The sequence below is a fragment of the Centropristis striata genome, chromosome 13, assembly GCF_030273125.1.
Source record: "Centropristis striata isolate RG_2023a ecotype Rhode Island chromosome 13, C.striata_1.0, whole genome shotgun sequence".
Lineage (NCBI taxonomy): Eukaryota > Metazoa > Chordata > Actinopteri > Perciformes > Serranidae > Centropristis > Centropristis striata.
In genome coordinates, this window is record NC_081529.1 from 35,235,883 (window position 1) to 35,250,359 (window position 14,477).

General features: G+C 38.7%; 1 protein-coding gene across 1 annotated transcript in view; it reads left to right on the top strand.

Annotated features, from left to right (window-relative positions):
- Positions 1–13,847, top strand: part of mosmoa (modulator of smoothened a) — a 44,702-nt gene extending 30,855 nt beyond the window's left edge. Inside the window, exon 3 of the mRNA XM_059347168.1 lies at positions 11,641–13,847. Coding sequence (XP_059203151.1) covers positions 11,641–11,825 — 185 coding nt within the window. The 3' untranslated portion in view covers positions 11,826–13,847. The remainder of the gene's footprint in view (positions 1–11,640) is intronic.
- Positions 13,848–14,477: the final 630 nt, after the last annotated feature.

Sequence of the window (14,477 nt, forward strand, 5' to 3'; positions counted from 1 at the left end):
CTGATCTACGATATATATCCTGATGTTTTTATTTAGTCCAAGTCAAAGCTAAATATGACATGTCACAGGTGTTTTTATTGAAACTGTTTATTTAAGTGAACATAAATACTACAGGAGTATAACAACAGGAGTACCTTTTTAAAAAAAATCAAAGCTCCATAAAGTGCACATTTAAATAAAAAAACATCTTAAATAAAAATAGCCAATGAAATAGAATAGGCCAGTGGTGGTATAGTTTGTCCGAAAGTAGCTGTTATATATGTGTGGTCTGTGGGGTCGCTGGTTCGAATCCCAGGACTCACGGGTCAAGAACTATTTGTCAAAAAATAACAACAAATTACAACATTATGGGATGTCCAAAAATGACCCTTTCAAAAAAAAAAAAGGTCATACTTTCGTATGTTTATTTTTGTCAAAAAAGGTTGAATTTTAAAAATGCTGAAAATGGGTCAATCCTAGTATGTTGAAACATATTAGATCATCATTTATATGAGAAGAGAATAACAAACATTACACAAAAACTAAATATGACAAACCCTAGTAAGGGTTATATATCAAGAAAGAACAAAATTTGAACTATATCGATATATGCAATATGGTCTAATTCCATATCACATTTAAAAATATATCGATATCTTGCCCTTGTATATCTTTTCTGGGAATTGCCGGTATTTAGGATTAGTTTATCGTAGCGTTTAATACCTCGATTAATCGTAAAAACGGGTAATCGTGACATCCCTAATGGTTGCAGGTATATTGCTTAAGTTTAAGGTTAACATCTGTACCATACATTATTAGCTATAAATCATTAGCTTATCCGCTAAGATGCTTCAGTTTCACTAGCAGCAGGTGAAGCCACAGTGTGTCATCAGTTCAGGCACTTAAGAGAAGCAGTGGAGCGTGGAGTGCACTTTAATTAACTCACTGGTGAAGCTTGCAGGAATAATGCTGAGCCACGTACTTCTGTCTCCACTTTAGTTTACCTTTCACTGCACCCTTCTGCAAACAACACACTCATAGATCAACATGTGGCTGTAGCAATGAGCAGGCAAAATGACAGACGGAAATATTAACAGACGTAAATATTAACGTGTGTGTGCTTTGTGATGCAGGATTGGCGGACATTGTTCATATTTGCTTGGTTTTTATTCATGTTTGACCTGTTAGTCAGCACAACATGCATCTGATTAGCTCATCAAAGAGCGTTTATGAACATATTTTACCTTTTTGTGTAAACGTTTACATGCCAGGGACCAGAACACTATAAAACCAGTTTATTAGCATGAATGTTACACTCCGTTAATCTTATTCAGATGAAATACACACTTTGAGTGGGTGATTTTATGATGTATATTGTGAGAGTTTATACTATGATTGCAATCCCACGAATCTCACAGTTTTTATTAGGTTAATGTGGATAATGTTGCAAATAAATCAGCATGACTGATTGATGGCAGTACTTGATTTTACAGTTGCGTCAATGTGGTTGCATTAAGCACTTGGAATTTATTGGATATTTAAATTGCTTTATAAGCCAAAAACAAATGTTTATATTTAATCTATTCGCCCACTTCTAAATAATTAATCTCTGGAGTAATAGTTGGTATAGATTGCCAACCACAAAATATCTTTTAATCCACATATCCACTGTAGACTCCTCTAGCTGCAGAAGAAGACAAAGCTGTTAAAGGCCAGTGAGATTTTTGAGACTGAGAAAAACTTTCCCTTAGGTACTAATCAGCTTTGCAAATTTGAAAGAGTAAAAGTGAAACTAAAAATGGTTTAATCTGCTGACACCAAATGGATTTGACACTGTTGATGTAACCAAAATAACTCAACACAGCCTTAGTTAACTTTAAAGGGCAGTCATACCTTCTGTTGGAGTGTAATCCTGTTTAATATTAAGATTTTATGTAGCTCAGACAGTCAGTACGTTTACATGACACATGATACGGACACCCAGATAATGTGATTGGAATAGGATTTTTGCCGGCATGTATGACAAGACAACACATGCTCCGCCCCCGCGTTGGAGTATGGCCCGGAACAAAAACATCCAAGAAAGGCGTTCGCAAATTAGCTGGACACACATTAGCTGATCACACATTTACCGGTCGCAAATTAGCCGGACGCACATTAGCTGGTCACACAGTTACCGGTCGCAAATTAGCCGGACGCACATTAGCCAGTTTCATTAGCCGGTCACATTAGACGGTCTCATTAGCCAGTTGCACATTAGTCGGTCACATTTGATCGGTCGCATTAGCCGGTCGCATTAGCCAGTCGCATTAGCTGGTCGCACATTGTCCAGTCTCACATTATAGACGGTTGCACACTAGCTGTTTGCACATTAGCCGGGTGCACATTAGCCGGTCACATTAGCAGATTGCACATTACCTGGTCGCAGATTCGCCGGTCACATTAGCGGGTCGCACATTAGTCGGTCACATTAGCCGGTCACATTAGTCGGTCACATTAGCGGGTCGCACATTAGCTGGTCGCATTAGTCGGTCGCATTAGCCGGTCACACATTAGCTGGTCGCATTAGCCGGTCGCACATTAGCCAGTCGCATTTGATGGGTCGCACATTAGCCGGTCACATTAGCCGGTCGCATTTGATCGGTCGCATATTAGCCGGTCACATTAGCCGGTCGCATTTGATCGGTCGCATATTAGTCGGTCACATTAGCCGGTCGCATTAACTGGTCGCACATTAGTCGGTCACATTAGTCGGTCACATTAGCAGGTCACACATTAGCCGGTCGCATTTGATCGGTCGCACATTAGTCGGTCACATTAGTCGGTCGCCATATTAACCCGATGAAACGACGCATATCGCCGCCCAGTGTTGAGGAGGAGGACACGTTCCCGTCAGTTATTAGAATTTTCTCAGTTGCATGTAAACTGGGACAAGGACAGAAGTCCTATTAGACGCCAATATCTATTTTTAAGCATAGCTCCATTAAACTGTGCATATAAACGCACTGAGTGACATTCACATTTCCCCACCTCCACCATTCTACTGCAGGCAATCAGTCCAGGAAGAAAAATTGCTGGTTGAAAACATCCGCCTGTGTTCTTTGAATGCAACAATAAAGAGTTATTTTTAAGCCCATCAAGCTATTCCACAAATTCTGCACAGCCATTGATCTTTGGTTCATAAAAGGAACACAGTTTGCTCTGCTGTTTTACGTCACTGTGTGTTACATAAGTGGACAAAAGGCTTCAGGAATAAAACCTTCAAAGGAAACGAAAGAAAAAAAGGGAGATATCATAATTAGTGACAACTTAGTTATCCAGTCAGAGACGCCTATTTCCTGGACAGTACGATAAGACTTGGTAATGACTTCACCCCTGGCCTCTGCTTTGCTCTGCAGCTGTGAACAGGCTGTGCAGAACATCACAACATGCTCACTGTTTGTTAGAGGGGAACGTTTCCTCTCTGAATTTTGTCTTACTTGTAAATAGCCAATTAAAAATCTGGTTAAAGGGGAACTCCACTGATTTTACACATCAAAGTCAGTTTGCAGGTCCTGGGGAGTACTACTTCATATATTAACGGGGCTAAAACTTTTGCAGCTCCAGAGGGAACTGTTAAATAAATCGCCTCAAGTGATGTCACTTGCATCCATCGGGGCTGAAGACTACGAGTTTGAAAGTGAATTTTAGAGACTTCTATGGCCGCTCTGTAGGATCGAGGCTGCATTAGCCGCTACTAGCATAACACCCTTATCTCAGACCAATCTGTCAGAGGTCAAGATGCATTGTGGGTAATGTAGGCACCAGGTTTAATAGGAAAACCACTTATGGAAATAAAATGATCTCTGGTTCTATTGGATCGGGTGATTTTACCCCCAAAACTGTCCACTGTGAGTATGTTCAGTGTTCAGGTCGTGCAGTGCAGAATTGGAGCAGATCTTTGTTCAAATGCAACTCTGTCAGCTTCTCTTAATTTGTGCTGAATGGATGCAAACACATCTATTTTACAAATATTAGTTGTACTTTTTGTGATTGACATCGGGGTGAGTGAGCTTTTGAATTGTAAACACAGAAGAAAAGATAGAAAGTAAGTAAGTAGGTAAGTAAGTGAGTAGGTAAGTAAGTAGGTAAGTAAGTGAGTGAGTAAGTAGGTAAATAAGTAAGTAGGTAAGTGAGTAAGTGAGTGAGTGAGTAAGTAGGTAAGTAAGTGAGTAAGTAAGTAGGTAAGTAAGTAGGTAAGTAAGTAAATGAGTAAGTAAGTAAATGAGTGAGTGAGTAAGTAGGTAAGTAACTAGGTAAGTAAGTAGGTAAGTGAGTGAGTAAGTAGTTAAGTAAGTAATTGAGTAAGTGGTAAGTAAGTGAGTAGGTAAGTAAGTTAGTAGGTAAGTGAGTGAGTAAGTAGGTAAATAAGTAAGTAGGTAAGTGAGTGAGTGAGTAAGTAGGTAAGTAAGTGAGTAAGTAAGTAGGTAGGTAAGTAAGTAGGTAAGTAAGTAAATGAGCAAGTGACTGAGTAAGTAAGTAGGTGAGTGAGTAAGTAGGTAAGTAACTAGGTAAGTAAGTAGGTAAGTGAGTGAGTAAGTAGTTAAGTAAGTAAGTAATTGAGTAAGTGGTAAGTAAGTGAGTAAGTAGGTAAGTGAGTAGGTAAGTAAGTAAGTAAGTTAGTAGGTAAGTAAGTGAGTAAATAAGTAGCTAGGTAAGTAAGTGAGTGAGTAAGTAGGTAAGTAAGTGAGTAAGTAGGTAAGTAAGTAAGTGAGTGAGTAGGTAAGAGTAAGTAAGTGAGTAGGAAGGTAGGTACTTTATTGTCCTTTTCAGGAAATTTGTTTTCGCAGCCTTGCACTTCGAACATATATAGACACATAGACACAGGAAACATAAAGACACCACGGCACAACAAAAATACACACTTAATCCACCACATTTATCACATTTAACAATTAAGAAGGTACAAAACTTGTGCTGTAGCGAGCACGTTTACAGGCCAGGGTCCTGTATCTGCAGCCAGATGGTAAAAGCAGAAATGATGGGTTGAGGGGGTGGATGGGGTCGGGTGTTTTGCTAAAAGCTCTGCGTGCGATGGCTGTGTTGTTGAGGCCAGAGATGTTGGGGGTAGGGAGACCAGTGGTTTTGGAGGCGTGATGTGTCATGCGTGCTAGTGTGTTCCTGTTTGAGGTGGTTAACATGTTAAAGTAGCAGGTTGAACAGTACAGGATGAAGGGTTGAACTATGCTTTTGTAAAGTAATAACAGAAGTTGGGCTTTGAGTTAGCGGATGGCGAGTCTTTGTTGGCAGCGTTTGTGTGTCTCTGTGGTGTGATGATCAAAGTTGAGTTTATTGTCCAGGATGAGTCCGAGGTATCCACGATTATGTTAATCCCAGTGGAGTTATGGCCGAGGTTATGCTGGAGGTGTTGATGAAGAGTTCTTTTGTTTTCTTGACATTAAGTTTGAGGTAATTGTTTATGCACCATTGTGAGAAGTGGGAGATGGAGTCCTGATAGCTTAGAGACGAGTTGTTGTCTTTAGGGAGTGCAAGCATGGCAGTTTCGTTTCAGAGTATTTGATATCCAGGGTTCATACGGGTGCTTGAAATCCTTGAAAATGCTTGAAATTAAATGTTGTATTTTCAAGGTTTAAAAAGTGCTTGGATTTTTGGATAAAGTGCTTGTAAATGCTTGAAATTCTTACTGTATTTCTCTTGCAATCTGACTATATCCATCTATAGACTATAGAGAATCACATGCTCAATGTAAAAAATAATGAGTAGCCTATCTGAAATGAAGACAGTTCCTCCTACTTACTTACTTACTTACTTACTTACTGACCTACTTACTTACCTACTTACTTACCTACTTACTTACTTACTTACTTACTTACTTACTTACTTACTTACTTACTTACCTACTAACTTACCGACTTTCCTACTTACTTACTTACTCACCTACTTACTTGCCTACTTACCTACTTACTTACTTACTTACTTACTCACTTACTTACTCACTTACTTACTTACTTACTCACTTACTTACTCACTTACTTACTTACTCACTTACTTACCTACTTACTTACTTACTTACTTACTTACTTACTTACTTACTTACTTACTTACTTACTTACCTACTTACTTACCTACTTACTTGCCTACTTACCTACTTACTTACTTACTTACTTACTTACTTACCTACTAACTTACCGACTTTCCTACTTACTTACTTACTCACCTACTTACTTGCCTACTTACCTACTTACTTACTTACTTACTTACTCACTTACTCACTTACTTACCTACTTACTTACTTACTTACCTACTTACTTACCTACTTACTTACTTACCTACTTACCTACTTACTTACTTACTTACTTACTCACCTACTTACTTGCCTACTTACCTACTTACTTACTTACTCACTTACTTACTTACTTACTCACTTACTTAATTACTTTCCTACTTGATAATGATATGGTTTTACCCACAAATAATTGCCAGACATGCAAAAGCTTGACTTTACTCTCTTCAAAGCTGAAATTAAATCATTCACCTAAAAAATACTTTTTTGAGAATTTGTTTTTATTTAAAGGTGGAAATGCATACAAAACCCAACATAACGCCAAACGAGTAACAAGTGAATTTTTGAGTTTTTAGTATCGAGCTGCAGACCTCCAACAACTGCAGTGTGTTTTTGAATGGTAAAACATGCAATTTACAACAGGTGTAAGATACTGGAAAAGCTTGAAAATGGACCTTGAAAAATGCTTGAATTTGACCACTGCTAAAGTGTACGAACCCTCGATATATGTAGTGACAGGTGAGGGGCTGGTGCAGAACATCTGTACCACCAGGACAAGAAAGACACTCTCTGCAACCATCTCCATCCATATCTACATCAGAGAGCCACTGAGGCGAGCATGGAGGAAACTCCGGCGAGGATCCATTGATGTCCTCTGCCGGGCATCCTGCTGGCCACTGAACCGATGTTGGATGCTGAGCCGGGCAGCCTCTGAGCCTGCGTTGGTTCCCAGCAGGATGCCAGGAACTGTGGCGTCCTTTGTGTTGCTGGGACTTGGCTGGATCCTGGAGTGCCGGACGGCGTTATTCAACCGGGTGATTCTTCTTCTGTGGGCCGAACTGGCGGCCACATTCTGCTGATGAATAATTCACAAGCTGAGGGAGCTGATTGGATTGCTTTTCCACTGGAGTTCTACCAAATAACATGTACCATGAAACTATGGTTTCCTTATATTTTTGTGCAGAAAGCTGACTTTAAATATCAATATTCACACTGAGTGAGGCCTTCAGCTGCAGCGCGTGAACTGGTTACGGTGGTGTCAGTGTGTCATAACACCAGTGTAGACAAAACGTCTCTGAAATATGATTCATGACTTTCTATAAGGGGAAGAAATACAAAAAGGACGGTTTTGGATAAAAGCTGGTTGATTGTTGTTGTTTCTTCTTTCTGGAAATTCACTGAACCAAATCTGTTTTTCAGTTCAAACAAACACAACCTAGATACACAGTAGGTTAGCAGTGTTTGTGTCGTACTGATTTACTTACTTACTTACTTACTCACTCACTTACTCACTTACTTACTTACTTACTTACTTACTCACTTACTTACTTACTCACTTACTTACTCACTTACTTACCTACTTACTCACTTACTTACCAACTTACTTACTTACTCACTCACTTACTCACTTACTTACCTACTTACTTACTCACTCGCTTGCTTGCTTACTTACTCACTCACTTACTCGCTTGCTTGCTTACTTACTTACTTACTCACTTACTTACTCACTTACTTACCTACTTACTCACTTACTTACCAACTTACTTACTTACTCACTCACTTACTCACTTACTTACCTACTTACTTACTCACTCGGTTGCTTGCTTACTTACTCACTCACTTACTCGCTTGCTTGCTTACTTACTTACTCACGTACTTGCTTGCTTGCTTACTTACTCACTCACTTACTTGCTTACTTACTCGCTTGCTTGCTTACTTACTCACTCACTTACTCGCTTGCTTGCTTACTTACTCACTTACTTACTTACTTGCTTACTTACTCGCTTGCTTACTTACTCACTTACTTACTTACCTACTTACTCACTCACTTACTCGCTTGCTTGCTGGCTTACTTGCTTACTTACTTGCTTGCTTACTTGCTTACTTACTCACTTACTCACTTACTTACTTACTTACTTGATAATGATATGGTTTTACCCTCAGATTAATTGTAATTTAAAGGTGGAAATGCATGAAAACCCAACATAAAGCTAAACGAGTAACGCGTGAATTTTGTCATTGTAGAGTTTTTAGTATCGAGCTGCAGACCTCCAACAACCACAGTGTGTTTTTGAATTGTGTATATATGTGGTTGCGTATACAGTAGATGGTGGATTCACAGGTTCATACTTTAACAGGGTGCTTATTTGTTGTTTCTGAAACTCACTACTTCTGTCTTCGTTTTCTTTGACAGTAGATCTGTCAGAAATCAGTTTAACATATTAATGTTGCTCTTGCACAGTTTGGGCCAGTGGGGCTTAAAAATGAAGAACTAACAACTTCCCCTTTGGTGGAACCGCCTCAATTTCACAAACATTCAGTCATTAGTCTCAAGTTCCCTCATGTGCTGCTGCAATCAGCTCGTGCGAACACAGTTAATGTTGGTTTCTATAGAGAGACACATTTCTATAGAGGGCCAAAATCATTCATTCACCAGTTCCACCAGCTTCTATAACTCCATACATTTGGTCATTTATTTATTTCTGGGGGGAAAAAAGTACTCCTTGAGTTTTTATGTTTAATGCTTTATTTTTGGATAGGGACAGTGCACATTAATGAACATCGAAAACATTCTGTAAACATGCTGGATTATAGCAAAGCTGCTAGTTTGCATCCGTAGTCCCTAAAAATAACAAGAAATACAAATATGAAAGACGGCAAATAAATAGGTAAAATACAAATAGTGGAGACAACACACACACAACATACACACAACACACACAACACAACACAACACAACACAACACATACAGACCCAGACAGGATATAACAATGCAATAAAAAGTTTAATAATATAACTGTACCATGTACACAGGTACCAGGGTTTTGGCACTGAATACCTTTTATGATATCGACCAAAAATAACCCAGTACAAAGTTGTATTGAAACTTCTTCAGTGAAATGGCATTCACATTCTATCCTTTTTTACCCAGATCTACAAAAAAAAGCTTACCATTTGTATGGTTTTGCTTGCAGCCTTCTTTGATAAAACTAGTGCAGTGCCCGTAGGAAGTATGTATTCTTGGTCATTTTTGTGTCATTTTTTGTCATTTTGTGTCTTTTTTTGGTCATTTGTGTCTTTTTTGGTCCCTTTTACAACATTTGTGTTTATCAGACTAGTGTAGTGTCCGTAGGAAGTATGTATTTGTCTGTAACTCCATAAAACACTTACTTTTCATAAGGTACCACACCGTCTAGCACATACACATTGAACATTGATATTTGCTGGAAACTATTAGAATATTATTGTTAAATGGAACCTTGTAGCCACTTTAAAACTCCAAAAGATAGGTAGGCTAAATAGACTTCCAAAAAAGGGGCGGAGCTCCCCTAAAAGGCGTCCTATCGGAAACAGTGCAACTCTTATTTAGACGTATAAAGTGATCCACACAACAATCTGTTGTATGAAACGTTCTGAAGTCGGTACAAAAGTCAATTTTAAATGTTTTCTTACTTCTATACGAGGGCGTAACAGATGCCAGTGTTTGTAGAAAGTGTCAGCTAAAGCGCTGATAAAATGATCTTGGTATAAAATGTTGTTTCCACAATATGTGTTGCGGTGGTGATTATAAAATAAATGTTGCTCACAATCATTTGTGCAACTGCTCTTTTTGCCTCGTCTTCTAATGAAGACGTTGTGAAATGAGCAGTGAGTCTGTCGTTTGTGCAATCTGGAATATAAATATAAGAAAAGATGTAATTGCCAGTTTTAGTTTTAGATTTGCTGCTGGATATTCTGTCAAAGTACAACAAACAGAGTAATAAAGAAGAAGTAAAATCGATGGACTGATCTTTAAAGGAAATGTTAAAATAAATTAAAGTTTTATACGTGCCATTTAACTGAAGCAGCTTGTGTCACAGTGGGAGTCTCTCAGCTCTGTAAAAAGCATGAGTCATGCTCCTCATGGTGCATACTATGAGTCTGCTTTGTGTAATTGCTCCTTCAAAGCCGTTTCAAGGGGCACCATTGTATGTCGCTAATGAACTCGCCAAAATTGAATTTACGGAGCAGCCTGTGTTTCCCGCTCGAGTTGACTGAGTTCATGCTTCATTTTCTGCTTCTTGTGTCGAGAACAAAGGCTGAAAAATGTGCCGTCAGACTTTTTGTGTCCCGTCTTAATTTTATTTAGATTTATTTATTAAACAACAGAAGCGTAGATTAAGTAGTCTGGGACTGAAATACACCAAGTCTGGTTCACATGTTAAACTGGTGTCTTTACAGAAACGGAGTACATTTTATGCAGTTTTTCTCCTATTATTATTATTGTTGTTATTATTATTATTATTTTTTTTTCTTGTACATGCTGGCGGCTCGCGAAAAAAATAATAATCTTAAAGTCAAAAATTATGCCAAATATCTGTGTACAGGACCTGTAAAAATAAGCACCCATAAAAAATGTATTAATTATAATAATAATAATTTATTTGTATTTTATAACACATTTTATTATTTATCTTTTTCATATATTTATTTATTCATTCATGAATTTATTTTTTTAATTTTTTATTTATTTATTTTTGATGGGGGGGGGGGTTTATACAAAATTGTATATATGACTATACCGCCCTAAAAAACCTAACTACAGTAACTACATTTTTGGGGCAAAATTGAGTTATAACTAAAAATGAACTCCTTGATGTCTGTTTTATCAATTTATTTATTTTGACAAAGTTTTAGATTTCAATTTTGCTTTATTTCAGAGAAATAATGATATAAAAATTGCTGTAACTACAAAATCCAACTTAAAACCAAAGCAGACAGCAGTAAGTTCACTTTGACTGTGATACAGTGTAGCCTTGAATTTCTTCATTGTGTTGAATAGTGAAGACAAGAATAATAGAAATTATAAGTTTATTTAATAGGGAAATTATTATCTAGATAGTGATGAAGTCAAAAAGTGAGATAAAATTATATTAAGACTAAAATATAACATTACTTTATAGTATCAAGTCTAAAATACACAAATCTTTGAATGGAGTTGTTAAACACTTTTAAATACACTGAAAACAAAATGAAATTGAAAATGTTTATTCACTGAAAACTAAGCTAACAGTTCTCTCATTTTTAGTGGAAAAAAATCAATATTTTGACTTAGTTTCTGCATAAAAATTGATTTTTTTTATCACATTTCTATCGAGAAATATATGTTTTATTTCCTAAATATTCACTCAGTGAATGTACATAATCACTTTGTATGTTGGCTATTTCACGGATTCCTGTGAGACCATGTTGCCCATTTGGCTGGCCAGTTAAAAAACTTTAAAGCAGTTTTTCTCAGTTTTACCCTTAGTGTAGTTACTGCAGTTAGACTTCCAGTAAATATTGGTCTAAAAACGTGTGCAGACACTAACGTTTCCTCTCCGTCTGCTTCTTGCAGTGATCCTGTTCTGCATGGCGGCGCTCATCTTCCCCATAGGCTTCTACATCAACGAGGTGGGGGGCCAGCCGTACAAGCTGCCCAACAACACGGTGGTGGGCTCCTCCTACGTGCTCTTCGTCCTCTCCATCTTCTTCACCATAGTGGGACTTCTGTTTGCAGGCAAAGTCTGCCTCCCGGGCTGAGGCCTGGACCCGCCCGCCTCCGGACCGACACGAGAGGCTCTGAATATTTTACGGGATTTACAACAAAAACACACGACAAACGACTGAAAAATCTAAAAAAACAGCAAACTGTGGGCCCCCCGGCCCCGGGAAGCCTGAACACAGGGGAGGAAGTCTTTGAGTTTGTGTCAAAGGAGCGCGGCACTACGGAGAACCTAACGACTAAAACATGAAAAAGAAGCAAAACACTAAAAAGAAGAACGGCGAGAACGGAGAACGGAGGAGGGAGGGGCTGTCGCAGCACCCTGCCACTGTTGATTTAAAACATGGCCGTCTCTGTTGTTGTTCTGTTGGAAAAGGGTGCTTAATGTGCTGCTGTCATGGCAACCGCAGCCACAATGCTGGCGCACATTTCTTCAGGACCACTGCAGCCACTTGACCCCCGGCCCCCCGCCCGCCCGCCCGCTGCACCGCCCGCCGCCGCCGCACACATCTGCGCCGTCACGACTGCTCCTGTTGCTATTTTGGGCTTCTATTAGCTATTTTCAGTTGTGTGTTTTTCTGTTGTTGTACATTATTTTGTGTTCTTTTCCCCCCTTCTGCCCCCACAAACAGCCGCCTTTCCACTGAAGTAGCTCGAGTGTAATGGGGGTTCACTGAACTGAGGGGAAATGGGGGGGGCGGGGCTTATTCTCGCCTGTCACTCAACGAGGCCCCAGGTGTGTGTGTGTGTGTGTGCGTGTGCGTGCGTGTGTGTGTGTGTGTGTGTGTGGCAGCTGTGGGAGCAGCTGTCTGGGCGGCTCACAGGCTGCACACAAGGTGCAAGTGTGCCTCCTTTTACTCCCCAACCAGCTGCAGGAGCAGGTAGCAACAAGGAGGAGGAGGGGGGGGGCACCTCCTCCCTCCCTCCCTGGGCAGCAGAGCAGGAGGTGGAGCACCGTAAAGGAGAATGCCACTCAATGTAAGAGCTCACATTATGTTATTTATAGGGACAGCAACAATATTTAGAGAGCTATTCTGCACACACTGTAAACAAGGTGTGTGTGAAAACCAGATCAAACAGTAAATCTGAGGGAAATGATCTTGCTGCATGGACAGATAATTTACCTTGCCAAGATTTATTAAATTAAGATTATTAAATCTAGAAATAAGCATGTTGAACACTTAAAATAAGAAATGAACTCTTAAAAGAAGAATAAAACCACATAAAACTAGAATAAAACCAAAATAAAACCATTTAAAACCAAGAGATTTCTTAAATTAAGATTATTAAATCTAGAAATAAGCATGTTGAACACTTAAAATAAGTAATTAACTCTTAAAACCAGATAAATTAAAGCTGCCAGCAGTGATGAACTGGCCCGAGCAGAGTGACCTGATGATTATTTGGTTCTTACCAAGATAAAAAAAACTTTTTGTGTCTTTTTTTTGTGTTTTAAAAAAATATATATTTTTATGTCTTTTTTGTGATTTTACGTCTTTTGCTTATTTTTGGTCATTGTATGTCTTTTTGTGTCTTTTTTGTCTCTTTTTTTTGTCTTTTTTTGGCCTTTTTTGGTCTTTCTTGGGTCTTTTTTTGGTCTTTTTGTGTCTTTTTACATCTTCATTTGGTCACAAAATGACCAAAAAAGACAAAAAATTTACAAAAGGGATGAGCAGAGTGACCTGATGATTATTTGGCTCTTACTTAGCTAATTTATCTTAAGATTTAAGAGTTATTTGTTATTTTAAGCGTTCAACATGCTTATTTCTAGATTTATGCCCTGCTTAGCCTGCTGCCCCCGCGACCCGGCCCCGGATAAGCAGAGGAAAATGGATGGAATTTAAAAAATCTTGTCAAGTTAAATCATCTGTCCATGCAGCAAGATCATTTCCCTCAGATTTACTGTTTGATCTGGTTTTTAAACACCTTTTTTGCAGTGCATGACACATCTTTTGCCAATAACTATAAGACTGTGAATTAAGCAAATAATCATGTTAACATAAACTCACCTCTTGTATTCGTAGGAATAACTCTGTTAAATCTAGCCTCAAACACAGTGAGCGCTCCTTTCTAAACTCAGTATTTTTCAAAGGTGTTCTATCACTGTGGTGTTACCTTTTAAAGGAGGCTGGTGGACATGAGCTCATATATCACTACAGACAGTATAGTAGGGACTTTTTATCAGTAGAAGCTGAAGTTTAGTCACATTTAGGTGTGAAAATAACACATGTGAATGCTAGAAAATTGGTGGTATTCTCCTTTAAATGTTGGACAGGAAAGAAGTTAGACAGGAAGTTGTTTTTTTCTGTTTTTTTTCTGTTTTTTGTCTTGTTTTGTACAACAGTGGAGGCACAACAGGGACTGCAGGTCAGGTCCATGTGGGGCGGAGCCTCAGTGTGCTGCTCCGTGAATGTAACACACACACACACACACACACACACACACACACACACACACACACACACACACACTCTGTCACTGTCTGCATGGTGTCCAGGTGCATCTCAATAAATTAGAATATGATGAAAAAGTCCATTTCCAGTAGTTCAAACAGCTCCAACCAAGTATTGAGTCATATTAGGGCTGCAACTAACGATTATTTTCATTATCGATTAATCTGTCGATTAGTTGTTTGGTCACTAAAATGTATAAAAATATCAATGAGTGTTTCCCAAACCACAAGATGACGT